The sequence below is a fragment of the Pipistrellus kuhlii genome, unplaced genomic scaffold (assembly GCF_014108245.1).
Source record: "Pipistrellus kuhlii isolate mPipKuh1 unplaced genomic scaffold, mPipKuh1.p scaffold_m20_p_3, whole genome shotgun sequence".
Taxonomy (NCBI): Eukaryota; Metazoa; Chordata; class Mammalia; order Chiroptera; family Vespertilionidae; genus Pipistrellus; species Pipistrellus kuhlii.
The window spans coordinates 153,780,520-153,808,337 of record NW_023425529.1 but is presented as its reverse complement, the minus strand read 5'-3'; the positions used below and the strand labels follow the sequence as shown (position 1 = coordinate 153,808,337).

Genomic DNA, 27,818 nt, shown 5'->3' with positions numbered 1-27,818 from the left:
CCGCGTGCACACGTGGCCCGGCCCCAGCGGGCGGCGGCGACGGCGGCGGGAAAAACTCCCGCTCCCGGCGTGCCCCGCGCGCCCTCCCGCGCGCCCGGGGGGCGGGCACTGCGCGCGCATGCGCCGCCACGGCACGCTCCGGCGGTTGCAGCCCGCGGGTCGCCGGGAGCGTGAGAGTTTGCGCTCTGAGGCGGGTGAGGGCGGTTCGGTGCTCCCGGCCACTTCCCCGGCCCCGGTAAGTGCGGCGGCGGCGGGCGCTCGGACGCGGCGGGGGACGGCCTCTCCAGGGAGAGCCAACGTGCCCGGCGCCTCGCCTGAAGCGCTGCGGACTCTGCGGCTGTCGCCTTTCGGGGGCTGTGTGTCGGCTCCGTGTGAGGCGGTCGGTTTAAGTTCGGTGCCCGCCGCGGGCACCGGCCGCCCGGGCTTCTCCATCCGCCCGGCCGGTCCGGAGGCCGGAGCGCGGGGACGGTGCGGGCGGGCACAGCCGGGCGGAGCCTCCCAGCGCGGCCCCCGGCGGAGGACTGGAAGCTGCCCGCCCGCCTCCGGGCTCGGAGGGGGCGCCCGGGTCCTCGGAGCGGCCGCCGCCGCCCAGCCCGGCGCCCGCGCGGCCGCGGAGAGAAGCAGCCGTTTCTCGGGCACCTTTGAACCATGAACTCCCGAGACCCCGCTCCGGGGGCTCCCCCTGCTACATCTGGGGGTTCGCTGCGGACCCGGCCTGTTCGCGACCCCCCCGGCCCGCCCCGCCCCCCACTCCGCCCTGAAGACGACGAACTCCTGACGTGGTCGTTAGCCCGTGACTTCAGTTCACAGCTGTCGACCTAATAGCACACATATTTTTTATTTGTGTGTGTGTGTGTGTGTGTGTGTGTGTGTGTGATTGATTTTTAGAGGGGAAGGGGAGAGAGAGAGAGAGAGAGAGAGGAGAGAGAGAGAAAGAGAAAAACAAACAAATATGGATGAGGGAAGCATCAGACGGGGGCTGCCTCCTGCACGTCCCCCGAGGGCATGGCCTGCAGCCCCGGCCTGTGCCCCACCCGGGGATGCAACCACTGAGCTGCACCTGCCGGCCATGGTGCACATTTTTCCCACCGGGAGTTTCAGTGGTTGTGGCATTTTTTTGATCCTTTGGCAGAGGATGCGATCACTGTTTGCATATTAGTAGTAATAAAAAAAAAAATCACTCTTGGACGCTGACGATATGGGGTTACTAAATACAGTGCAGAGATGATCAGCTCACCATCACAGCATCCCCATGAGGTTGGTGGTGTGCAGTTGAAGCTAGTGAAACAGCGACTTCTTCAACCCTGCCCTATGGGAACCCCCAAAGCCAGAGGGAACCCCCGAGCCTGTCTAGACCAGGTTATGTGAGACTGTGTCCTGGGACAATTCAGGGTTCCCCAAGAACTCCAGGACGTGTGCACCAGTTCTGAAGAACAGACTGTCCATCTGCTGGAAGAGAGTCGAGTTTTCTTGAGAGCAAGCAAAAGCCCAAGTTGTTGAGGAATGGTAGAGCATTCTGGGTTAACAGAGTGGGTTGAATACACATATCTGATTTTACTCCTTCCTGAAATCTCAGAGTTACATACAGTAAAGAGATTTTTTTTTTTTTTTAAAAGACAAATTCACAAGGATGGCGAGAATGGGAAGGGAAACAAAGCAATAAAATATGGGGCACTAAAAAGTAAATGTCTTAGCACAGCTTAGCTTAGTTCTAAACCAGCAGCAGGGAATACCTTGGAACAACCTTCTATAATAATAAAGCCTGACATGCTAATTAGAACAGACAGCCAGAGGACCTTCCAAATGAAGCCTGGGCTGCGAGGGCTGAGCCCCTTGCACAGATTTCGTGCATTTGGCCTGTAGTTCTATATAAACCACAAACGTCTTAAAAGTGCACAGAAACTGGCAGCATTGGCAATGAACGTAACTGTGCTGAGGATGGCTGTAGAGGGCTTAGGTAAAGATGACTTGGGTAACATCTATTTGAAAACGAATTAGATCTAGATTCCCTTTCCCATTCACACCGTTCTCCCATTATCTTGAGAATAAGACAGTTAATTATGGGGTTACATTTATGAAAACGGATACTGCTTCACCTTTCTCCCACTCAAATCCCAGAACTTTTGCAGTCAGACTAATACCCTTTAGGCTCAAATAAAATTTTTCTGCACATAAGAGAAAATAAGTTGAATATAGTGGTTGTTTATGGGACAAGAAAAGAATGTGGTAGCTGTTGGGAAAGAATGTGAGGAGACAACTATATATTGTACATAATTGTTCTTTTAAAATTTTGAGCATGTGCATATATTACCCATTTAAATGTGAAATGCATTCTTTACAAAATTAGTCACAAATGAATATACCCTTTGACACACAAGTTCCTCTCTCATTTATATTATAGATATATTTACACACATGAAAATAAAAGTATAATGCTACTCATTGCAATACTATTTTAGCAAAAGATTAGTAGTAGTCTGAAACTTCACTGAAATTATGTTGGAATATTCTACAGCCATAACATACAACGAAAAATGCTTATTATATAAAGAAAATAATCACCAAGTTATAAAGTGTGTGGTGGAGGTCAAAGGAAAATATCACCAGTTTATAAAAAGTACATATAAAGTATCTAGAAATATATTTAAGAAATAGATAATATTGGTGCCTTTGGGGAGGAGGTCTTGGTGGCAAGACAACAGTAGAATGAAGGAAACTTCACTGTATATTTTTTGGTATCTTTTGAACATATCTATTCAGTGAATTGAAAAATGTTAATAGGAAAAATAGATGAATAATGAAGTTCCTGATGTTGATAATATCCTGAACAATGAAAGATTTTTTATAGTAGTAAGGAATCTGGGTGATAATCCTAAAATCTCTGCGGCTTCCAACATTCCATGGTTTTGGTTCTTAAAGTCAATATTTCATGGTTATTCAGTGGTTTAGATCTGGATTAGGCTGCACTCTAAGGCTTTAGTTTTGGGTTCAGATCTGCTCCATGTGTTTTCATTCTGTGGCCCAGGCTTAAAAAACAAATACCTGGAACATGCTTTTCTTAGGGCGGAGGCTGAGATTTAAGAGAGTTTGTGGGAATTTGCTCTTCTGCTCAAAAATGGCACATTGAAACCTTTATATATATTCTGTTAAAGCAAGTTCCATAGCCAAATGCAACGTCTGTAAGATTGATAGTACACTCTTCCTATTGGGAAGTTGTGCAGTCACATAACAGATGGTGTGGGTATATACTTTTGCATGAGAGGGAGAGTTGAGAACAACAATGATGAAGGAAATGGGTTAATAGAAATATGCTGTGAGATTAAGTTAAAGATAGTTGAGAATGTTTAGAATATTGTGTGTGTGTGTGTGTGTGTGTGTGTGTGTGTATTAAAAGCATAATATACTAATTAGACCAGATAGCCAAATGACCTTCTGGACAAAGCTGTGGCTGGGAGAGCTGAGGCAAACCACTGAGGGCTGTGAGGGCCGAGCCTGTTGCACAAATTTCGTGCACTGGGCATATATATAAATATATATATATTTATATATATGCCAGCATCCTATTTTGATAAGAATTTTCTCAAGGCTTCCATGATAAGGTAACACATTGGCTTTATATTATATGACATCTGTCAGCCCAACACCTGGCCCTATAACCTATTTTGAGTGCCCATAGGAACTTAATTATTGAAAATAATATATATGTAAAGGTACCAGTTCTTTGAGAAGTAGTTTTAAATGTGTGTATTTCAGCTACTGAATGTGTTCATTCACAGTTCTTTGTATTATTTCCATGTTTGCCAACCCACCTTTCACAATAGAATCTTCTTTTCAGGGAGATGTCCTTTGCTCCTCAGATGTAATGCACTTTAAATTTGTTATTCAACAGTGAAAATGAGTCATACAGAGGTAATACATATTTTCTTATGTTCTGCATCTTCAGGATTCTTTGTTGTTGTCTGGAAGTCATATGGTTCCAGAGTAATTTTCTTATTTTCAGCTTATATTGTGAGAAACAGTATAGCATTAGTGGTTAAGAGTAAGGACTTTAGAGCAGACTAAGTTTGAATCCAACTAGTGTTTATATAATCTTAGGCATAATACTTAACCTACTGTGTCTCAGTTTCCTCATCTGTAAAATTGAGATAATAAAAGTATTTGCCTCATAGTAATAATAGGAAGGTTAAATGTGTTAATAACTATAAAAAATTAGAATAGTACCTGACACACAATAAGTATTTAACTATTAGCTATTACTAATATCATTGCTTCTAAATCAGAGACTGTTACTTGAATCATGGATCTTGAAGAACATTTAGTTATTCAGTTGTCTGAATAGGCAAGGAAATAATTTCTTACCCTTTTTATTCTTTTGAATTCCAGGTGAAATTAAAAATACCTTTTGGGAATAAGTTACTAGATGCTGTTTGCTTGGTACCTAACAAGAGCTTCACATATGGAATAATTCTTACCCACGGAGCTTCAGGAGATATGAATCTTCCGCATTTGATGTCCCTGGCATCCCATCTTGCATCTCATGGTTTTTTTTGCCTGAGGTTTACCTGTAAAGGCCTTAATATTGTACATAGAATTAAGGCATATAAATCAGTTTTGGTAAGAAATTTTCTTTGTATTTAGTTTACAATAAAATTCTTAGTAAAGTTAAGACAAATTTTGTTAGCAGTCATTTTGTTTAATTTATCTTTAAATGAATTTTCTTAGAAACTCAGCAGTGTCTGAAATTTCCATGGAGATGAGTGCTCACACTACTCCATGATACTGCCAATGGAGCTACTTATGATGTTATTTTCTTATTGGAATTATATAACTTTAGAATACAGTTCTGGGTATTTTGCCTCTTATAATGTGAATGTACAAATTTAGCATGGTTTTCTGTATATGTTATTTGGAAACTATAAAATTTCTGGATAAAGTAAATCTGAATTTTTTTAATTGATTTTGACAGACGTGGATTTATTGTTCCACATATTTACATATTCATTGGTTGATTCTCGTATGTGTCCTACCAGGGATCAAACCCACGGTCTTGGTATATGGGGATGACGCTCTAACCAAGTATGCTACTTGGCTAGGGCTGAAATTTCTTTTAATCCAAGTTACTTTAAACTTTCTACATTTTTCAGAGCTTTAAATTAGATGTCAGTATTATTATCAAATTTTGTATTAGTTGGAAGCTTTTATTGGCATATCTATATATATATCTTGTTCTGTAAAGGTATTTTAATGTTTGACTTCTTTAGACGGGTGAATTGGGTTTTTTCGTTTGTTTGTTTTTGCTTTACATATTTGCCTGTATTACTCAACATGATTTGACAGTGAAGGCCTCACTAGAAGAGCAAAGAATTAGTTACCTCTTTCAGGAAGAATCTCTTAAGAATGTATGGTTATCTTTGCAAAGATTTTAATACATTTCAGTATTGATGATAAATATATGTTGATTTTTCCAATAGAATGTTTTATAGAAGAATTTGTAATTTTTTGTTGATTATTATTATTATTATTATTATTATTTTTAGAGTTACCTCAAGACCTCAGAATACAAACTTACAGGTGTTTTCCTTGGAGGTAAGTTACACTACTTGTTTTTAAATATAGGATTATGTCATTGAGAATTAAAATAGATTACAGGAAGCTAATTTAAGGATATTTTTGTCTTGTTTTGGAAAGTCACTTCCTTATATGACATCAAAGTACTTTATATATTTACTTGAGGCATGGTGTACGAAATTTGTGCATGGGGTGGGGGGGGAGATGGAGTCCCCTGCACCCTCTCCAATCTGGGAGCCTCAGGGAATGTCCAACTGCCAGTTTAGGCCTGATCCCACAGATGGACATCCCTCTTACAATCTGGGACCTCTGGCTCCTAATTGCTCACTTGCCTGCCTGCCCTAACCACTCTGCCTGCCTGCCTGATCCCCCTAACTGCGCTCCCCTGCCGACCTGGTCACCCCTAACTGCCCTCCCCTGCTGGCCTGGTTGCCCATATTATCGTTGTTTTTTAATTTTATCCCCTTCACACACAATTGTATTTGACTTATTGGCTTCTCCCTCTCACACAATTTTTCTATGTAACACTTTTTCCTACTGACTCATCATCTATAAACTTTCTTTCCTCCTCATTTCCTATTTTCCATCATCCTTCTTCCCATCTTTTTCCTACCCTCTCCCTCTCCACATTCTTTCTTTCCTTATCTTTAGCCCTTTTCTCCCTCCCCTTTTCCTTCCTTCCCACCTTAACTTTTTCTTTACTTCCTCCCTCAATCTGCTTTGCTCCCTCCCCCATTTCTTCCTTCTTCCCATTCTCCTTTTAAGCTCTATCAGCTCTCCTTTAAAACTTTTCTTCCCTTCCTCTTTCTCTCATCCACATTCTTCTCTACTTCCACTGTTTTAATATCTAGCTACCTGCCTAAGTATTCACTATCATTTTTTTTTTCTTTTCTGACTCCTACTTTTAAAATCTGTCCCCAGTACACAGTTATACTTATACTTGATTTTCATTATAGCGCCTACATTTCACTCATACATCCTCTTTCCTTCTTTAACTCTGCTCTCTACTGACTCCTTTATAAAGTTCTTCCTCCCTCCTTCCCTTCTTAAAGCTTCTGTTGGGGGGTTCATTAACCCCCAGCCCAGGGCTCAGCCCCGGCCAGGTATTATTCGCCACCCCCTTCCTCGGCCTCCCCACTACTGTCCTGCTCCCATTCCCTGCCCCGATGCCTGGCCCAGCGAGGTGGCTGAGGCTCACACAGCCTGGGCGCTGCTGCTGCGAAACAGGAGCACCTCTGCCCAGAAGGCCTCGGCCCTCCTCCACTTCGTCCGGGGCCGTGGGCACCTCCCTACCAATGGCCACCACCACCCTCCCATGTCTGGGTGGGTGCCCCTCGCTGGGCACACCTGCTCAGGGGGGAACCCTTCCCTCCCCCCCCCCCCCACTCCCCCCTCCTCTCCCCGCAGTTGCCACCTCCTTCTGTGTGCAGTTTCTTCCCTTTTCCATTCCTGCGTCTGTTTCTTGTTCCCTTTCTGTATTTCTGTTTCTCCTCTTGGCCTGTCTGCATACAGGCCTGCCTTCCTCTCCCTCTCCTTTCTTATTCCCTCTATCCTATCCTATCCTATCCTACTTCGGGCCTTGCAGCTGCCTGAGCAGAGGGTGGGGACACAGCCTCCTGATCCAGTGGTGACATGACCCTGTAACGGACAAATTTGCATATTCCTCTATTATTAGATTATATGTATTATAGCCCAAAGACTTATCCTTTTATTTATATATCTGGTTCACCTTCTCTCATATGATTCCTTCATGAAGATTTTCACAATCCTTCAGAAAAATAATTCCTTTTTTTAAGGATTAGTTTTTACCTCTTCACAGCTTACAAATTTCCATTATGCCTTGTTAATTGCCACCTTTTAGAGTTAATTTGTTGATATAAAAATATAATGGATAAACTAAGTCTGATTTGCCACATTATCCTCACTACTTAATGTGAATGTTTATACTTAAAATTGAACCTAATTTTAATTGTTTTTAGGTCGTTCAATGGGCTCAAGAGCAGCTGCTTCTGTAATGTGTCATATTGAGCCAGCTGATGCTAATGATTTTGTTCGAGGTCTCGTTTGTATTTCTTATCCACTGCACCATCCGAAACAGCAGCATAAACTTAGAGATGAAGATCTCTTTCGTATAAAAGATCCTGTACTATTTGTGTCAGGCTCAGCAGATGAAATGTGTGAAAAGGTGAATTACAACTTGATATCTGTGTGCATGAGAGAAAGACAGATATTTTGGGAACAATATATTACCTGCAGCAGTCAATCATTTTACTGGTAAAGAGATGCTGATTTGACTAATTCGAGTTCTGTGCCTTAGTTGTTCTGTTGCTTTGGAGAACCTAAAATAAGTATAATGACAAAAATAATCTCCCTATAAGGAGAATTGGTAAATGGATTAACTTTTACTTAGGAAATGATTAATATGAATCTTATGAATTGGGGATTACTAGACTACACTTGGTTTATCATTTCAACTTTCAAGCAGATTCTCCAATTTTTTATAAAATTGACTCTTGAGAAAAAAATAGTAACTTCTAAATATTAGTGTATTTCCTAGAGCTTATAATTTCTTCGGGGAAAATATTTTTAAAAGATTTTTTGGCTCTATAATTTTTATCATCAATATTAAATGCTTGATCTGTTCTGTAGTATTGCTGTTTCTGAGATAGGGGACTGCCGGCCACCTCAGTAGACATTTCCTTGCACGTTCCATTGACTTAAAAGTTGTTTGTAGAGTAAGTACTTAATGAATATTTAATGAATGGATGCTAGTACAGGTGAAGCAGGAGAGAGGATTTTTATTAGACACAAATAGACCATTAGTCTAGTATCCTCTTCTTTTTTCCTTTAGAACTTGTTGGAGAAAGTCGCACAGAAAATGCAAGCTCCTAATAAAATCCACTGGATTGAGAAGGCAAATCATTCCATGGCAGTGAAAGGACGGTCAACGAATGATGTTTTCAAAGAAATAAATACACAAATTTTGTTTTGGATTCAGGAAATCACTGAAAGGGACAAGAAATAATTGTCTTTAGTTAAAAGTCATGTTATTTTGAATACAAATACAGTTAATTTGATAAGGAACAGCATAACTCTCAGCATTATGAGGTATATTTTCAACTAACTTAATGTTCTTTAATGTTCCCCCATTTATAAAACATGTTTTAATTGTGAAATTGATGTATTTTACAAAATGTGTTTTGAAAGCATAGTTCTATAAAGATGATGCACAAATGTTGAAGACGGTCTAAATATAATTTATTTTTATTAATATAGTTAAGTTTGAAAAATTAAACATTTGAATTTTGTTACTGTGGAACTTTTGTCTTATTTCTGTGCAGTTGAGAAAGTAATTTTGCAGAGGAGTGTCATCTTTAAAAAAGGAAAGCAACACCCATTTTACTATAGTAAATTGAGTGACTAATTCATCAATAATCTCATCTGAATAATTACAGAAGCCTAATTAATTTTTCTATTTCATTGTCTCCTTACTTCAGTAAATCACTTGATACCTCCAACTCAAAAACTTGGGAGATATTCAAAGGTGATTATTAAGGTTAAAGTCCTTAATTTAAGGCTCTGCAAAATAGGCCCTATCAACATTTTGGCCTTATTTCCCCCATTCTCTAAACCTATACACCTCTTTTATAAATAAATGAGATGTGGACTGTTGGCCGCGAGTTTGTCATGCTTGCTGTACACAGTACTCCAGGTAACATGTACTACACAGATATCTCGCCTTGGAACCCACATAATATCTTCAATGTTAATCACATTTTGTCTTTTCAGTAGGTTATTAACATATCTAATCCATACCACTTTCGTATAAAAGATCCTGTACTATTTGTGTCAGGATCTTCAAGTTAGGGAATAGTTTTTACTCATTTTTGTATCTATAAGCACTTTTTAATTACTTACTGAATGACTAATGCTTTCATTATTCAATAAAGATTTATTGTAGTGATATTCATAAAATTTCTAACCATTATGAGCAATCCTGATTTTATATTGCTATTTGGGACTTTCCCCCTGCTACATAAAGAATAAAAACCTAGTTCACAGTGCCTAGAAAGCTTGAAGAATGTGACAATCAATATAGATTTTTTAAAACTTCAATTTTTTTTGAGTGTTTTCCTGAAGTGTCCTATTACTGTTAGTAATGCGATTTCTCTGGTGCTCATTATTTTTTATTTAGTCTGATTTTTAAAAATAAATTTAGCTTAACATTTTATTTTTTTAATAACCTAATTTTTTATTGATTTTAGAGAGAGAAACATTGGTCAGTTGCCTCCTGCTGGTGTTCCAACCAGGGATCAAACCCACAACCTGGGTATGTGCCCTGACTTGGAATTGAATTCACCATCTTTTGGTGTATAGGACAATACTCCAACTGAACCACACCAGCCAGAGTTAGCATTTACTTTGAATTGTGCTTGAGATTGACATGAGAGATTTCTAGTGCAAAGGACATTAGTGTTTCATTTGTACTGAAAATTAGGTAATTGTATTTTTATTAGTAGACAAGGAAATTAACATATGAATGACAAAGTCCTGCAGGGGGATAACCTTTATCTCAGCATGAGAGTTACACAGAAGTTCCTTTAAAGTTTTTATAAGAGCTATTCAGTGGTATACTAATAAAGGTTTAGTGCCATAAGCTCTGAAAAATCTAAGGAACTAGAGTAAAGTGTTAAAACATTGAATCCCCTTTAAGGTAGTCACAGTAAATGAATTGGAGAATGCCTGCTATAGGCAAGGGATTGTTTTGCCAGTTGCATTATTTCATAGGAAAATTATTTTAAATCACCGTGTAGGTAGGGAGTCAGAGAGGAGGGTATACTTTACCCTGAATTCCAAAGGAATTGCTGAAATTTTTTCTGAAAGTAATGAATGCCTCCCATGTATTCTACAAAGATATTCTTTGCAAAAATAAACCCCAAGATAACAGTTAAACCTAGATTAAGCATGTGTCTACCTGGAGGCTATGGTCCAGTAGACTGAAAGACTGTAAACTCTGACATTTAAAATGTGCCTTTGATCTTACTGTCTTTCATATGGGACAGTAAGAGCCCCAAATATCTTCCTTGCACTCAAACTTAGGTGACCAAAGAGGCCTGAACACTTAACTGGTTTAAAGAGTAATATTTCTTTTCTCAACTCACCTTGAATAAGTGAAGACTTAAGAATTATATCTTCAAAGGGAAAGTACTCTAAATCCAAGGTAGTGTTAACATTTCATTAATAGTCCAGACTGTCGTCTACTTTGACTAAACTTTAAGAAAGAGTGAGCAGGACCTAAATCTGGCTCTGCCCCATCCTTCTTCTGGCAACAGGAAGTATCACAAGTAGCTACTTCTTGGAATCACTGGCCAGGGTGAAAAGGAAATTTGCCAGGAGACCATGGCAAAATCTAACTTTGGTTTTTAGCATAATGGTAGGTTGTTGAAGAGGAACATTCCCAACAGACCCATCTAGTAAAAAGAAATATAAAAGATGCTGTCTAACCGGTTTGGCTCAGTGGATAGAACATCGGCCTGCAGACTGAATTGTCCCAGGTTTGATTCCAATCAAGGGCATGCACCTTGGTTGTGGGCCCACCCCAGAAGGGGGTGTGCAGGAGGCATCTGGCCGTTATTTCTCATGGATGTTTCAAACTCTATTCCTCTCTCTTCCTCTCCGTAAATAAATAAAAAATTAAATATGTATATTTAAAAGTAGGTACTTTAAGGTTAAAAGAAAAAATCCCATGTCCTACATAACAATGAAGTATACTACTAATAAATTTGGAATTTATCTTAAATTTAAACTATTGATAGGTCATATAGGTTTGATTTTTTCTAAATCTGGCAACCTTACATTTTTACATAAAACATAAAATATACTATTCCTGATGGTAATAGAAAATAGTATGCCCCCTAAAAAATTGTTCTATATTTGAATTATGGGACAGTGATAACCCGCCTATACTACTGTTAAAATTGTCTCTCTTTTGTGAAGTTAGTAGAGGATTATTTCAAAATTTTTTAGCTGGTTTTGCTCAGTGGATAGAGCATTTGCCTGCCAACCAAAAGGTGCCTGGTTTGATTTCAGGCAAGTGCACGTACCTTGGTTGCAGGCTTCTCCGCAGCACGGGCCCTGGTCATGGCATGTGCAGGAGGCAATTAATCCATATTTCTCTCTCTCCCTCTCTCTTCTACTCCCTCTAAAAAAAATCAATGGAAAAATATCCTTGAGAGGATTAACAACAGAAAAAATTTTAAAGTAAAATTCTATAGCACCAAACATCTCATTATTGCTAAAGTAAATTGATATGCAGTAAAATACCCACTATGACACATACCTCACATACCTTGATAAGACACTGAGAAGCACCAGAAAATTTTTTTCTGGCAGAGTGCTGCATGTGGTTATGAGGAAGACTTCAGAATGTTACATCAATTTATTTCACATACATAAAACTGTCAGCAATTTTTTTAATTTAAAAAAGCTGTGATGAGTGGATTGGAAGATAATACATTTTGAACTTATAGGACCTGGACTTCTCAAAATGACTGGATGCCAATTTTCTTTTCATTTTCCTAGGAGTTATTTTTGAGATCATGCTCATAAAGATTTGACATGGTTTCAGAAAATCTTTCACTTCCAGAAGAGGGTAGTTCGATGCCCAGAAGGTAAGAAAAAAAGTGGCTGATTAACTTCTCTCCTATTTTCTCAGTATCACAATTATGGAACTTTCATAGATGTTTAGGTTGCACTGACCAGCCTGTCAGGTGGACCCAACCACTAATTGCACCTGCAGAACCATATTTTCTTAAAGTATATATCCAAAATTCTTCCACATTAAATAAATAAAATAATAAAAATCAAAACCTGAAGAATAAAGTCAGAAATTTGGGAGTCCTGAAATGATGGTGTTTTGTGCAAAAATAAATCTTACTTAAAGATACTAGTGTTGTATTTGATGTAACTCAGAAAGCAGTACTTCAAAGTAAATATATAATCAGGAAGTTTCTAATCTTAAAATTCCATTAAAATTAGTCACTAAATTCTTGTGCTTAAAAGAAAAATGTCACTACAATGGTGGACCATTTCATCAAAGCAGAAGCACCTTTGAAAATTCTCTCCATTAAAGCCATGGGAAATAGGAAAAAATTATCAAAAGCAACTTTTTCAGAATTCTTGAAATTAACCAAAGGCATGTAGCAACCTGAGGCATGTTTGTGCAATTAAAATGGCTGAATCTCAGAGCAATGAGTGTATTTTGTGATGTTTTAAATTGCCCTACCCCCATTCATCTCCAGCTCCATGTTAGTCCTGAGAAGTAGCAGCCTGGCAGACATTGGAGGGAGCCACATAGAGCTGGAAGCTCCTCCAAATTCCATTTCCAGAGAATTGTCATTATTTACCTTATCTGGTTGTTTTCTAGAATACCCCAAGTGCAAAGCAGTCTTTATTAAACAGGTTTTGTCAGATTCTAGGAAGAATTTGGTTTACATGACTGGAAATGCAGTCCTATCTGAAGTCAGATCTCTCTTAGGCCCAGAGGCCTTTTCCAGTGGCTGTCCAGATAAATATAAGCTATTGTGTAATTTTGTGGCTGCCTGAAATGGTGGGTAACATTTGGGGCTAATCAAAAAGCTTATAAGGAAGTATGTTCATAGGGGCTTTGAAAGCTCTGACAAACTCCTGAGCATCTAGAAGGGCACGCACACAGTAGAGCTGTGTGCGTGCCCTTCTAGACTTGAGAAGGACCCAGGCTCTCACCTCTGGTTGACCCATAAGCTCTGTGCAAGCAGGTGGTACTTACCAGATATGGCAAAACCTAGGTAATAAAACGTATCATGCATGTAGTAGCTGCAACCCAAATGAAACAGGTTCTGTAATTGATAATCAGCAGCATGACCTTAGTAAGTAACCTATCTTTTCTGAGCTTTTCAAATTTTAAAAAAAATGTATTTTATTGTTTTTTTTTATAGAGAGGAAGGGAGAAGGATAGAGAGCTAGAAACATCGTTGAGAAACATCGACCAGCTGCCTCTTGCACACCCCCTACTAGGGATGTGCCCGCAACCAAGGCACATGCCCTTGACCGGATTCGAACCTGGGAACCTTTCAGTCCGCAGACCGACGCTCTATCCACTGAGCCAAACTGGTTTCGGTGCTTCTCAATTTTTTTTATTGGATTGATGAACCTGTATTTATGGGGAGACCTGTATGTATGTAGGTGAAAGTGTTTGTGAGGGAACAGGCAGAGAGTTGGTCATTGATGGACTTCAGAATCTAGATGGTTTAGAAATTGTATGCAAAATGTTGGCATGCATATTTCTATTTTTTTCATACAAGTTCTAATGTATCAATCAAATAAAGGAATCAATTATAAAAAACCAGTTATGAACAATTAGACAAGATTAATGGTAGACCTTCTAATATGTAGTAGTGAATTCTAAGGAAATAAGATTTAAAAATCACACACACACACACACACACACACACACACACACACACACAAATAATTGCAAGCCTATCAGAAACATAAAATAAATTACCTCAAGTTTTTTGTCTATGTTTTTAATATTACTTTTGTTCTAATCCCAGATATTAATTATGAAAAATTAAGACCAACTTTAAGAAGCTTCAATATTCACGTTTATTATTAAAAAATTAAGGTATCAGTGTATATGGTGTACTGTGATCTTGGTTTTGCACATTTATTCACGTGGTTTACATTATTTCAACTTAAATAAACATACCATATGTGTGTCTTTACAATACCTGATAAAGATTTAGCTATCTGGCACTTATACATGTATTATTGGTTCATTCAGATGCTCTGCACATCAAGAAGATGTTAAAAATGATTGGCCTGAAATTACTCCACGATGAAGATTTATAGAAGCAGTTCTGCTCCAGCAATTGCCACATTATTAATTTGTGTCCCTTTAAATTTCCCCCTTAATTGAATGAAAAGGTAAAAAAAAAAAAAAAAAGAAAGACAAACCAGAACAATATCTGAAAGTGAAATTCTGTTACTTTTTAGTCCAATAAATAATTTTAGCTACGCTTAATGTAGCTTTTTTAAGGCTTTCATACAATTGAGAAAAATTAAAAGTTGAAAATGTTAAAACCCTGTTCTTTTATAAAATAAAAAATAGAATTTTACAGGTTTGCAGTTAAAAGTTACTGTTCAAAACTTATCACTCATGTAGTAGCTGCAACCCAAATGAAAGTCCTTGTGCTGGAAGTCAGGGCACAGCCCACTGCCAGCAATGTGAGGCATTAAGAACACACCATGATGTCAGAGGTCTAGATTTACATGTATTAAGCCACACGCCAGCAAAGTCTCTGATAAATACACATCATTTTAATAATCAATATTTGATAGCAGATGAAAACATGCATTAGACTAAAAATGCCACAAATTTGTTTTTATGTCCATCCACTATAAAATTTTCTTTTTTAAAATTTAAAGTCTTGGTTCTCAGTTTAGAATACACAATAATCAGGAGGATACATGATGGGGAGCCAGTTTTCAGTAAAAGATGCACAATGAGTCCATCCAAGTAACTTCATCAGCTATAACAAAGCATAGTGATATATTATTAAAGAATAAATTTTCAAGTTAAATGTTTAAGGCAAATTCTGCATTAAAAATTTAGTAATAATGTATGTAGAACGTTCCTTCCATCCAACCTAGCATCAACCCACCCATCTACCTTTCTACAAACCAAAGTTCCTTACTATCAATTATAAACTTTCCTACCAGCTAACCTACCCTAGTAATTATTATCATCCCAGCCAATCTCCCTTCTTTCCCTTTAACCTTTGTATTCCTTACCAATTAACTTACTTGCTCCCTTCCTACCAATCTAGTTTCCTTTCATTCATTTATTTTTTTTCCCTCCTGGAGTGCCCACTAGAAGTCAAAGTAGGCATTGGGAGAACAACACTGAACAAACTCACTTCCCATTTTTAGAAACTTATGTTCCATTCAGGAAAACCAAATAATAAAACAAGTTAATACACGAATAAATAAGTAAATTATATACATATATATCAGGTATACAGTAAAAATAAAACTATATAATACAGAGTGACTGGAAAGCTACATGGTCAAGAAAGAGATCTCTAAGGAGGTAATATGTAAGTTGAAACCTGAATGTACTGCGTCAGTCTGAGGAAAAGCTTTATGCACAGCTGGAATAGTTAGGTTTCCTGGTGGACAGGGTATGGCCAAGGATTTTACCTAAGCAGAAAGGAGGCTAGTGTAGCAAAAGCAGAATGAATAGTGTGATCTGAGACCTGGCTAAAACGGAATGCAGAAGCCAGATTACACAAGGCCTTGCAGGCCACACTGAGGAGTTTAGATTTAATTTTAAATGTAATGGAGATTCACCAGTAGGTGTCAAAGCCAATATTTCTGGTTGCTAACTGAAAAACAGAAAAGGAAGCAGAGTGGAGGGAAGACAAGTTACAACACCCCTAAAATCAATGTCTGGGTGGATCACTGGCTTCACAAATGTTTGCAGAGGCCTACATGATGAGACTAGACCTACTAACAATTAATTCCAGAAAGAGTTCTCTTAACCTATCCAGAGATCTGAAGGAGCTAATTTAAAATGTCATACAATTTAAACTAACTGGTAAAGGTACGTAAAAAAGGGTCTAAGAGTAAAGATAATCTATAGTTTAGTAAAAAATTTCCATAGGAACTTACTGGTCAGTTTTACATCCAAAGAATACCTTAAATATAAAGAGCAGACCCTTGACCACATAACCAACATTCCCCAACCTCCCTTTATTCTTTAGGCATAAACCAATTATGTATCAAAAGACAAGGTCAGGATATCCTATATAATAAAAGGCTAATATGCTAAGTGTCTGGTCATCTGGATGTCCATTCTACCAATCAAAGGGTAATATACTAATGATTTGCTAAGGCTGCTCAAACACTCGCTATGACATATGACTGACCACCAAGGGGCAGACACTCTGTCCAGTAGATTAGCTTGCTGTCCTGGCCCATCGGGACTGAGCAAGACAGGCCAGACACACCCGGGAGCCCTCCTGTGGTTGCTCCCCAGCTGGCCAACCTCCCGTATCCCTCCCTGACCTCGATAATGCACCATGGGGTCCCTCAGCCTGGCCTGCACCCTTTCGAAATCCAGGACCCCTCAGGGGATGTCAGAGAGCCAGTTTTGGCTCAATTCCACTCAACACAGGAGCTGCCCCTGATGGTTGGTGCAGTCCCACAGGGGGAGCACCCCTCAGCCAGAAGCCGGGCTCACGGCTGGCAAGTGCAGTGGTGGTAGTGAAAGCCTCTCCTGTCTCTGCAGCAGTGCTAAAGATGTCTAACTGTTGGACATCCCCCAAGGGCTCCTGGACTGCGAGAGGGTATAGGCTGGGATGAGGGGACACCCCCCCCCGCCCACGTGCATGAATTTTGTGCACTGGGACTCTAGTAATAAATATCTGTGGAATTCATTAAGTTTTTATATTTGACAACTAACTTCTTAAAAAGGACAACCACAGAACTTCACTCATTATAGTACAATATGTGGTAAAATAACGCAGTGGCTGCCCTGGCTGGTGTGGCTATTGGTTGGTGCATTATCCCATACATCGAAAGATCATGTGCTCGATTCCCAGTCAGAGCACAACCAGATTGTGGGTTTGACCATGGTCAAGGATATACAAAAGGCACCAAACAACTGCTCTCTCACATTGCTGTATTTTCCTCTCCCCTGCCCTTCCTCTCTCTCTCAAATCAATAAAAACATATCCTCAGGTGAAGATACAAAATTTAATAAGCCCCGGCCTGTGTTTTTCAATGATTAGAGCATTGGCCCACCAAAGGGTCATGGGTTCAATCCCAGCCCATTAGAGCATGAGCAGGAGGCAACCAATCAACGTCTCTCTCACCTCAATGTTTTCTCTGTTCCTTCCTTGCTTTCTCTGGCTCCCCCCATTCCCTTCCACTCTCTCTAAAACTCAATAAAAAAAATTGAGTGTGGATTAATAAAAATAAAATAAAATAACCTAATGGCCTATCATCTCAAATGAATAAAATCAAATATAAAACTAAAAAATCAACCATTTTAGAATTAAGCCAATACATATTTAAAGAAATTACTTCCTTCATAAAGAAAAATTTTGTCTTCTACCTGTAAAAAATGCATAATGCATTGTGTGTATATTAAAAACATTTAAAGCTAAATCAAGGTTTTCTGGACAGGAGTAAAAATATTTTACAATTTTAAATAGCTTTTGACTTCCTTTTTATGTATTTATTTTATTGTTCAAATTACATTAATTAAATATTATTCATGATAAAGTCAGTACTGTTATATCACTACCATGAGGCTATCTTGTCACTATGCAGTACAGAAGTGACCCTTATGGTGACAACTGAAATATCACTTACTTGAATACAATTTTTCCAGTTTTCTTTTGTTGGTTTTTCTTCCGCAAGTTTAGTTGCAAATTTAAGGCCTCTCCCATACATTTTATTTACTAATGCATGCTTGTATGCAAATGTCAACACCTGTAATGTAAAGTAAGATAAAGCTTATCTAGGAAATATTTAATATTTTAAGGCATATAGCTTTAATAATAAAAAATTAAGGCTTTTACAGAAGTATAGCTTTTAAAATAAACATGTTATATAGAGTAAATTTCAAAAAAATTTTAAAAGAACAATTTTGCCCTGGCTGGTTTGGCTCAGTGGATAGAGTGCTGGCCTGTGGACTGAAGGGTCCTGGGTTTGATTCCAGTCTGGGGCACAAGTCTGGGTTGTGGCCTCGATCCCCAGTGAAATATGTTCAGGAGGCACCCAATCAGTGATTCTCTCTCATCAATGATGTTTCTACCTTTTTCTCCCCGTCTCGCTTTCTCTCTGAAATCAATGAAAATATATTTAAAAAATAATAAAAATTAAAAAAAACACAATTATCTTCAAAAGAGGTGAGTATCCCACAGAACAGATCATTTATCTTAAGGAAGAAATTTTTTACAATAAATTCACTAGTTATTGAAATCCATACCAAAATACCTCTGCATGAAAAAGAAAGCAGGGCTAACCTAAATGACTGCAAAAATGCAAATTATGACAGAAGTACAAAGTATAGTTATAAATTATCAAAATTCTAAAAGAGGGTAAAAGAAAAGTATTAATTATATAAACTTTCCACTACATACTTCTATACAAGTTTTGTACCTTTAACTATCATATCTGTCAAATATATTTGTAACCATTTATTTACTTCTTTGGTCTCTACTTTTAGAATGTGAGAACACTGTTAAATAAAGAAACCCTGTCGCATTTATTTGTATTCTAAAGCCAAGTAAAATGTTGTTTAACTCTGAAATGTAAATAGCCAGGTAATAATAATGTATGGTCCCTAATACAGTAGTATTACAGAAAAAATAGAATTATTTTTAATAATTTTAAATGATGTTCATCAACTTTCTGTTGGACCCATAGCTTATTTGTCTTTTCCCAGTTTTCCCTGCAACAGGTCCTCCTGTGTACTCTATACTCATTCAAAAAAGCCTATGGTAGGTAGTGTTATTCACTATCCTCAATAGGTGAGAAACTTGAGACATCAGAATAAAGTTCACACAGATAAAAGTAGAAGAAGCAGGATTCAAACTCAAGGGGTCAAATTTCAGATCCAAATTCTTTTTTCTTTTTTTTAAAATATGTTTTTATTGATTTCAGAAAGGAAAGGAGAAAGACAGAAACATCAATGATGAGAGAGAATCATTGATTGGCTGCCTCCTACATGCCCCATTGGGGATCGAGCCCACAACCTGGGCATGTGCCCTGCCTAGGAATTGAACTATAACCTCCTGGTTCATAGGTTGGCACTCAACCACTGAGCTACGCTGGCTGGGCTCAGATGCAAATTCTTAACCGCTGCTACAGTTTCCTCAATATAACTGAGTTCCTCCTACATATGCACTACTGTGCTGTGGGGGGAAATCTGAAGCATACAGGAAGAATTTCTCCTCTACTTGTAACAGTGTTTCCTAGAAATTACCATAGTTCATCTTAAAAATAAGCACCTATCTACTAAAACAAAACAATTTTTGTGTTAAGTAGAATTCCACTGATTTTATTTTATCTCCAGAGAAAAGGTTGACAAAAAATTGTAGTTACATAATCTCTACTATAAGAGTTATAGTAGAGAGTTAAAAGGACTTAAGAACATTTTTATAACCCAAACCCAAACATTTGTCAATGTTATTTGTACTAACCTGGGTTTTAAAATTGATCGGCTATATATCAAGGTGATAACTATAAGTTTCAGAGTTTGGAGAAAAATAATATCTAAATTAACCAGGATACCACTCCACTCCCCAATCCCTGACAAATTAGCACATAAATACAGGGTGTCCCAAAAAAATGTATACACACTTTAATAGCTGATGGTTCAACTTTGAAAATGAAATGTACTTTAATAAATACTGCCTTTATAGTTATACAAAGTGTATATGTACATTTTCGGGACACCCTATACATGTGGGAAGGCATGAAGACACTTTCTAAAAGATATTTTTCACTTTAGCTTCATACATAACTAGCTAAATTAACCGAGAATACTACTACATACATTCTCAAACTGTTTTCCAAACTGAATAGCCACTTTGCAGACAGATAAAATAACAGTAAAAATTGTTTTAAAACAGATATGAGCCAAAACCGGTTTGGCTCAGTGGATAGAGCGTCGGTCTGCGGACTGAAAGGTCCCAGGTTCGATTCCGGTCAAGGGCATGTACATTGGTTGTGGGTATATCCCCGGTGGGGGGTGTGCAGGAGGCAGCTGGTCGATATTTCTCTCTCATCGATGTTTCTAGCTCTCTCTCTCTCTTCCTCTCTGTAAAAAATCAATAAAATATATATATATATATATAAAAAAAACCCATATATGACAAATAGGTAGTGCTAAACACATCTTCTTCAGAGCCAAGCTTAGACTCAATATATTTATTCTTTTCTTCTTCTGGTCAGTAACTGGGAAACAGTAACCAGTAAGCAAAGGGGCACAAGATAAATCTGTGACCAAAAACTGCACAAAAAAGCAGAAAGGTTACCTTATTGTCAAAAAGATCAGTCCATTTTGTAGTTTCCCAAAAAGTTTCCGTCAGAGAATCCAAAGTACTTTCACCTTCTTCTTCTCTTCCTTCCGCATCACTTGAAACAGCCCCATCTTGATCCTGCGCTTGAAGAAGCAGGTCAGCCAGGGCACATCCTTTTCTACACAGGGCATCTACGAGGGTGGATTTTTGTTTGTCCATGTCACTGCACACCAAATCAAAATCCATTTCACAGGATAAGTAAAATTTCTTTAAAAGTATAGCCTTATCTGAATTAAACTCATGCATTTTTGCTTAATATTTACAAAGCAGAGATGTTAATAAGTAGCTATGTATATACATTTGTATTGTACATCAAATAAAATGTCTAATAAACATCCAATGAGCCATTATTTTTACACAGGACAAATGGGTTGGAACAGCTAGACTTGGTTGAAAAAGAATGCCATCAGAAAACAAATATAATGTTTACTCTGAATGTGCCAGGAACTCTTTTACCATTTTATACTCAAAACAATTCTATAAGTAAGATATTATTAATTACCCCCATTTTGCAAAGCGGAAAATTGAAACAAAAAGAGATTAAGCTTGTTCAAGGTCCTCCAGGATTCTAAGCTACTTAAGTCTTTTCCTGGAATCCTTACTCTTAATCACTTAAGGTAAACTGCCTTGCTCCAGGGCAGGTATCTTTATCTTCTTCTGATGTATTATAACAAATCTCTACCCGGATTGCATCTAAGGGTAAAGAAAGCAAACAGCTTTTCTTCCGCTTCATCTTAAAATGATTAAAGATACTCTAAGGAAGAGTATCTAAATCTTGACAACTCATTAGTTATAAGAGTATAATAAATACCAAGAAATATTCTCAATAATATCAATCCCTATTATTAAGAAATGAGATGCAAGAAAGATTATTTACTGGTTAGGTACTTTTTTATAGTAGCTGCATCGGGCCTGGGATCAGTCTTCATAGCAATATAAACTGCTAGGGCCGTTTGATCTATGAGAGAAATAACAGCATTTGCAGCTTCAACAATTTCATTAAGTCTTTTCATTCGGTCCTGGAAAGGAAAAAAGGAATAAGGAAGGAAAAAAAAAAAAAAAAAAGGTTGTATCAATGAGTATATTGCAGCATTTTCCTGTTTGCTGTCTAACCTCCACTGTGAGGGGACGAGAAAGTCCACGTGCAGCCAGGGGTCTCTGTACTCCTACCAAGATATTGTAACTGTCCGTATCTCTTCAAAAGCTGAACTTAGACAAGAACATACCTCATTTACACTCCCCACTGGCCTTAAATGGTGAGAGTAAGCAAAAGATAAATTTCATAAAAATGTAAAGTATTTTCATAAAGGCAACTCCTTTTCTGGATATCTTAAATATTTTAGAGATTGGCTATTTACTTCAGTCCCATGCCACCTGCCACATAAAAACAGGAGTAAAAAAAGCACTAGCTGATGAAACAAGTTTATGATTATTCATGAGTGTTCTTAGCATTCTGCTTCTTTCCTGTTCGTCTTTTAGTCTCCTTTCAACACTTTCTAGTCACTCTAAACCCTTGATAATTTTTAAATGATTATGGCTAGCTTATTCCTACTAGCATGATTACTAATGAGAGCTGGCCATGTTAAAAAAGTATGAAATTATAGCTATTTCTTAAAAGCAAGAACTGTAAACAAACTTAATGCAAAGTAAGGAGTGCTTCTTTTACTGAAGATACTAGTATTTGCAGCAGGTTAGGACCGCTGCCTTCTGTTCCCTGCCCTTTAGGTTAATGCCAGAAAAGAAATCCTTAGAGTATCTTAACTACTCCTCCTCCTCCTAAACTTATATATAGTAATGGCCAGGTTCATTACTTAGCTTAAATGAAAACAGCTTAATGGAACAGTCAACTTGAGGAAACACATTTTCAGTCAGCAAGAATAAAAGATAAATATAAGTTTGTCTTTTAATTCAAAACACAAACCTTACTTAATATTACAAACGAAATAAGATACTCATATTAAAAATGAACAGCCCCAACCTTTTCAGCATCCAACTGATGAAGTCGTGCAACATACAGAGGAAAATAATTAGGATATAGTTCTTTCAACTCATTAAAAATGTCGCTAGAATCCAGCCTACATACAAAAGAAAGAAAAATCATTATTTCATTTCTTTTAGAAAGAAAATTTCCATATTTCCTATTTCTGAACATTATTTTAAAGTTCCAATCAATAACATAAGGCTTCCATTTAAACAGTATGGAGGTTTCTCAAAAATTAAAAATAGAACTACCATATGATCCAGCAATTCCACTTCTTTGTATTTATCCAAAGAAAACAAAATCAAGCACATAAATACAGAGAACAGTTGGTATTTGCCAGAGGCAGAGGGTGGGAGTGGGAGAAATGGATAAACTTTTTTTTTCCTTTAACTTAAACTGGAAAAAATTTGAAAAAGAAAAAAAAAAACGGCATTTTATAGAACTATTAAATGACATAGAAAATAGTCATATAAAACGGTAATTAGAAAACTAGGACACATCAATATCATTTATACGGCTACATGTATAAATAAGAGGTAAATATTACTAGCACACTGATTATCTTTGGAGAACGGGCAAAGTGATTTTTCTTTTTATTTGCTGGGAGTATTATAGATGTCTCCCATTCCTCCCCCCTGCATCGCTCCTCCTGGCTGTCGCCCTGCCCCAGGCCTGCACTGCCTATACCCTTGGGGTTATGCATATATACATATAAATTCTTTGGTGAATCTCTTCCTGTCCCCCCTTCTCTGTTAGATCTGTCTGTTCCATGCTTTTTCTTTTTCTACCTTCCAATAAAATTCTCTTCTAAGATTCAAAATAAGAGACTAACATAAAAATTTAAAAGATTCTTATCACAAGAGAATTCTATAATAAATATAATTATAAGAAAAATTAAAAGTACTCTGTAATCCTATCTACTGCTAACATTTTTTGAATATAGCATATACACATAATATTATTATAAAAGTAAACTCTTAGAGCATTAAAATCCATTAAAAACTTACTTTGTCATCCATTGAATTTTAAGATCTCGTAATGCTTCAGAAAACCCTTCTTTGAAATCTTTGTCTTTTTCTAAATCTTTTTCTTTATCTTTGCTGCCATTCTTAGTTTTTGTTGGTGGAGATATTAGATAGTAATGAACAGGGATTACATCCTATAAGTGTGAAAAGAGAGTTTTAAATTAACATGCATAATTTTACATATTTTAAAATCACATTTAAGAGCTAAATATTTCATAACAAGGAGTTGTACCACACTGTATCCCAGACTCTAATACAAGCATGTCAACCTCACAGCGCACGGGCCCCATGTGGCCCACAACACAAATACTTTCGTGGCCCAGCCAATAAAACAGTATGTAAGAAACATTTAAATAAAATTTTATAACTTTAATTTTTAAAATATCCTATTATACACAATTATTAATAACAAACTATAATGTTTGCTAATGACTGATTACTATAATCATGTAGCATTCATTTCCCTTAAGCGCCTTACACACAGGCGCACCATTTCTCCCCCCTAATACTAGCAGCAAATATTTTAGCAGCTGCATTAGTCTTGGACTGACTTATTTGGTGTGTGCAACAGGAAATATTTCACTTCAAGAGAACAAGAAAAATAGGTTTATTTGCATTAAGATTATTAATCTGTACAGTTATTAGTGTCTGGTAAGTTAATGTTCAAGAAAGATATTAATTTTTATGAAAATGTTCTATTATTTTGTATTAACGATTACTAATTTATTTCAGCCCTTTGTATTCAGCATGTCTTTATCAAAATAAACCTATGTTTCTATGCAAATTGAAGCTTTTGTTTTTTGTAGCCCACATAAACTAAAACCCTGTTTATCTGGTCCGTGTTAGCCTTTGAGTTTTGACACACTTGCTCTACTGCATCATAATACATAAGAAATTCCAATATGTGATCAAAGTAATTTTCTCCCCAACTTTAAAGTACCAATGCTTCTATTATCTCCTTTAAATAAGGAGGTAGAAATAAATTTTTCTCTGTATGAATGTATTTGGTATTCTTAGTTTTATTTGACAGACTAATTATAAAAGTATACTGGGCCTACACATTTTATATCTGAGAAGGGGAGAAAATAAGTTAGAATAACAACAACAACAAAAGATCCTCCTTTTTCTGTAAGTAAATTTAAAGAAAAATACATTTCTTCATTCAGTTAACAGGACTTATGGAGCCCTGGGCCAGGGAATGCTCTGAGAGTTAAGAACAAAGAGACAAGGCCCTTTCTCACCCTCAGGAAGCATATATTTTAGTAGGGGAAGATAAACAACAAACATGTAAATAAATACATAGCAGATTTTCACATGACAGGAAGAAAATAAGACTGCTAGGTAAGGTGTGGAACCACTGTAGACAAAGTGGTTATAGAAAGCCATTCCAAAGAGGTATCATCCAATCTAACTGAACCTGAATGACCTAAAAAAAGAACTTCAAATAAATGAGAGGGAAAGTGTTTGAAGGTAGATGATGAGCATGTGCAAAAACCAGAGCTTGGTATCTGGGAAGCACAGCTATATGTACTGAGCAAATAGGCAGTGACCATATTAAGTAGGGTTGATAAAATATGGGGGGGGGGGGGGGGGGAGAGAACATCCAGACTTTATTCTAAGTGCAAAAGGAAGTCTACCAGAAGAGTTTTATGCAAGGTGATGAAATTACAATATTAAAATTTTTGCTTTTTGCTTAATAACTGAATCCTGTATGAATTTAAAGTTTTGGTTCTGGCCAAAACTGGTTTGGCTCAGTGGATAGAGCATCAGCCTGTGGACTGAAGGGTTCCAGGTTCGATTCCGGTCAGGGGCATGTACCTTGGTTGCAGGCACATCTCCAGTGGGGGGTGTGCAGGAGGCAGCTGATAGATGATTCTCTCTCATCAATGTTTCTAACTCTCTATCCCTTTCCCTTCCTCTCTGTAAAAAATCAATAAAATATGTTTTAAAAAAAAGTTCTGGTTCTGGACGATAGAGGGCAAAAGTAGAAAAAAGGAAAAGCAAGTTAGTAAGCAAACCTAGGCATCCCAACACTGGCCTTAAATGAAAAAAGAGGGATGGGAGGAGGGGAGGGAGGGGAAAGACAGAACACAGAGATAATCTGAGGTCTTGGCAGCCCTGATAATAGCCAGAATAAAGAAAGAGGAAGAGGTCAACTGAAGACTATAGCTGAGAGATGATGTAATATAGGAAAATGAAATAACTAGAAAGCCTGGTGCCAGTGGCTACCGATCATCATGACAAGACCAGTTTCAGTGGACAGTAAAGGCTGACCAAGGAAGATAAAGAGAAATCAAGAAGTATGATAGGTCTTTTGAAAAGTTCTCTGTAAAGAGCAGAGAAATGTAGTAATTATATCCAATTATATGTATTTCCATCTATTTTATCAAATATGTATTCCATCTCTACTTATGAAAAGTATTGCATTATCTAGGAAATCAAATAATTTCTTGTATTTACTAGTTCTATTTTTAGCACAATAACTAGGTGTCCTTAATGAATCATTATTTATTTTCATTCTCCCCCATTATTTATTAAGTCAATTTCTCAAATTCTGTCTTCAGATTTACATTAAAATAACACCAAATTAAAATAAAATAAATTCTTATGTTTTAATTTTCAAAACTTCTAAAATGAGAAAAAGTTCTATTACCAAACAGACTTTTACTGCTCTAATCACAGTCACCAGAAAAACCTTTAGATAGAGTTTAAAAAAATAGTATTGTAAGCCCCCACCTTCCCCAAAATAGGAATTTTAGCTGTAAATACTACATAAATATGGCCATTTTAAATGTTTCACAATTAAAACTTTATTTTGGGATATAATTGTAATAATAATATAAGGAACTATTATCATAGTTGTTCTAATAGTATTCCACCATAAAATTACTATTTCAATACAACTAAGTTTAAGTGCAGAAAACCAATGATGGAAAATAACTACACAAATCCATTTTTAGCCATTTAGGTCTCGGTCTCTCTCTCTCCCTTTCCTCCCCCTCTCCCCGCTACAACCCAGAGGCCCATAGCCTGCATGTAAAGATCTATGTGAAGTATGACAGAGGGAAAAGAAAGCAGTATTTTGCTGGGGCTAGCTCCTTCTGGACCCTGCCACCCACTCTTTTCTCCTTCTTGAGGTTCATTCTCTTTCAGGAGCACTGCCCTGGGCAAGGCCAAGTTAAAGTTTCTGCAAAATTTGAGCTGATGATTTACCACCAAGTTCTTATCCAAACAGATTGCCTCAGTGTCATCAGTATAACAAAGACAGCAAACTAAGAATTAAAGTTATAAATGGCCTCCAACCATTACTCTCCTATTCTCTTTGAGGTCATGCTTCTGCAAGAGGCAGTCTACATTCACTCTAACCTAACAAGAGCTCCTTTTGTTTTCCTTCCTCCTTGCCTGATTAGGGAGACACAAACTTCTAGAGGGGAAGCCTCAATTGTGAGGCAATTCCTCCTCTGAAGCTCAGAGGAAAGGTTTTCTTTTAGCACAGAAGAAATAAAATAGAACTGAATTTAAAATGAGCAATCCATTAAAGATAATTTATGATTAACAATAAACTTAACAAAGATCTACAAACAGGAAAAACCCTTTATCACAACAACCATACACTATCACTAAAAGCACAAAAGAGACAGGGAAAGTTTATGATGAATGATCTTGAAGGAAGGGAGGGGCTGAGATCAAGGTTTTGTAATCAGCCTTTTATACTTTTAAATATATCAAATTAGAAATTAGAAATGTTAATATATAATCCTATAAAGTATATCAGGACAAGAATTTTTATTACTAAGAATTATAAACCTGGTAGTTTTAATTCTTAATCAAAAGAAAATGAGATTACTTTTCATTTGCTTTATCATGGTCATCTGTTCTTTTTGGCAGTATTTTACAACTTGGTTCTAAGGACCTAGCATGGGGTCAATTTAATGAAAATGATTCTGTACCAGTAAATCTGTACCAGCAAACCTTGAGAAGTATTATAATTTTAAAACAAAGTCAAGAAGAATCTTCAGAGCAGGAATGTTAAAGTGCTCTATTGTGGATACTTAACAGTAAGTTTTTGGGTTTATTTACGTGTATTTACTATTCTGTTCACAAAGT

The 27,818-nt window shown here is 37.3% G+C and overlaps 2 protein-coding genes across 10 annotated transcripts in view; one reads left to right on the top strand and one right to left on the bottom strand.

The window, feature by feature from the left end:
* The first annotated feature begins 102 nt into the window (after positions 1–102).
* On the top strand, positions 103–12,624 carry TEX30 (testis expressed 30). Of its 3 annotated transcripts, XR_004991605.2 has the most exons (7): positions 153–235; positions 3,836–3,909; positions 4,384–4,614; positions 5,538–5,586; positions 7,548–7,753; positions 8,420–8,676; positions 12,151–12,624. XR_004991605.2 is itself a non-coding variant. In XM_036458940.2 (6 exons), exons 2-6 carry the CDS (start codon positions 3,895–3,897, stop codon positions 8,591–8,593), a joined length of 675 nt encoding a protein of 224 aa, XP_036314833.1. In that variant the 5' UTR covers positions 103–235; positions 3,836–3,894; the 3' UTR covers positions 8,594–8,884. The 3 variants fall into 3 exon arrangements, 2 of the variants coding, with proteins under 2 accessions (XP_036314833.1, XP_036314834.1); XM_036458940.2 differs by lacking the exon at positions 12,151–12,624 and having other exon boundaries at positions 103–235; positions 8,420–8,884; XM_036458941.2 differs by lacking the exon at positions 12,151–12,624 and having other exon boundaries at positions 174–194; positions 8,420–8,884.
* A 1,571-nt stretch (positions 12,625–14,195) lies between these two features.
* TPP2 (tripeptidyl peptidase 2) overlaps positions 14,196–27,818 on the bottom strand; it is a 79,519-nt gene continuing 65,896 nt past the window's right edge. For 4 of the 7 annotated variants that reach the window (XM_036456138.2, XM_036456139.2, XM_036456140.2 and 1 more), the window contains 6 exons: positions 23,694–23,845; positions 22,684–22,780; positions 21,594–21,724; positions 20,661–20,868; positions 17,989–18,108; positions 14,196–15,140 (listed from right to left, as the gene is read on the bottom strand). In XM_036456138.2, the coding sequence (XP_036312031.1) occupies positions 15,051–15,140; positions 17,989–18,108; positions 20,661–20,868; positions 21,594–21,724; positions 22,684–22,780; positions 23,694–23,845 (798 nt within the window). In that variant the 3' untranslated portion in view covers positions 14,196–15,050. Of the gene's footprint in view, positions 15,141–17,988; positions 18,109–20,660; positions 20,869–21,582; positions 21,725–22,683; positions 22,781–23,693; positions 23,846–27,818 lie in introns of those variants that run through there. The other 3 variants (XM_036456141.2, XR_004991078.2, XM_036456143.2) reach the window with 3 other exon arrangements.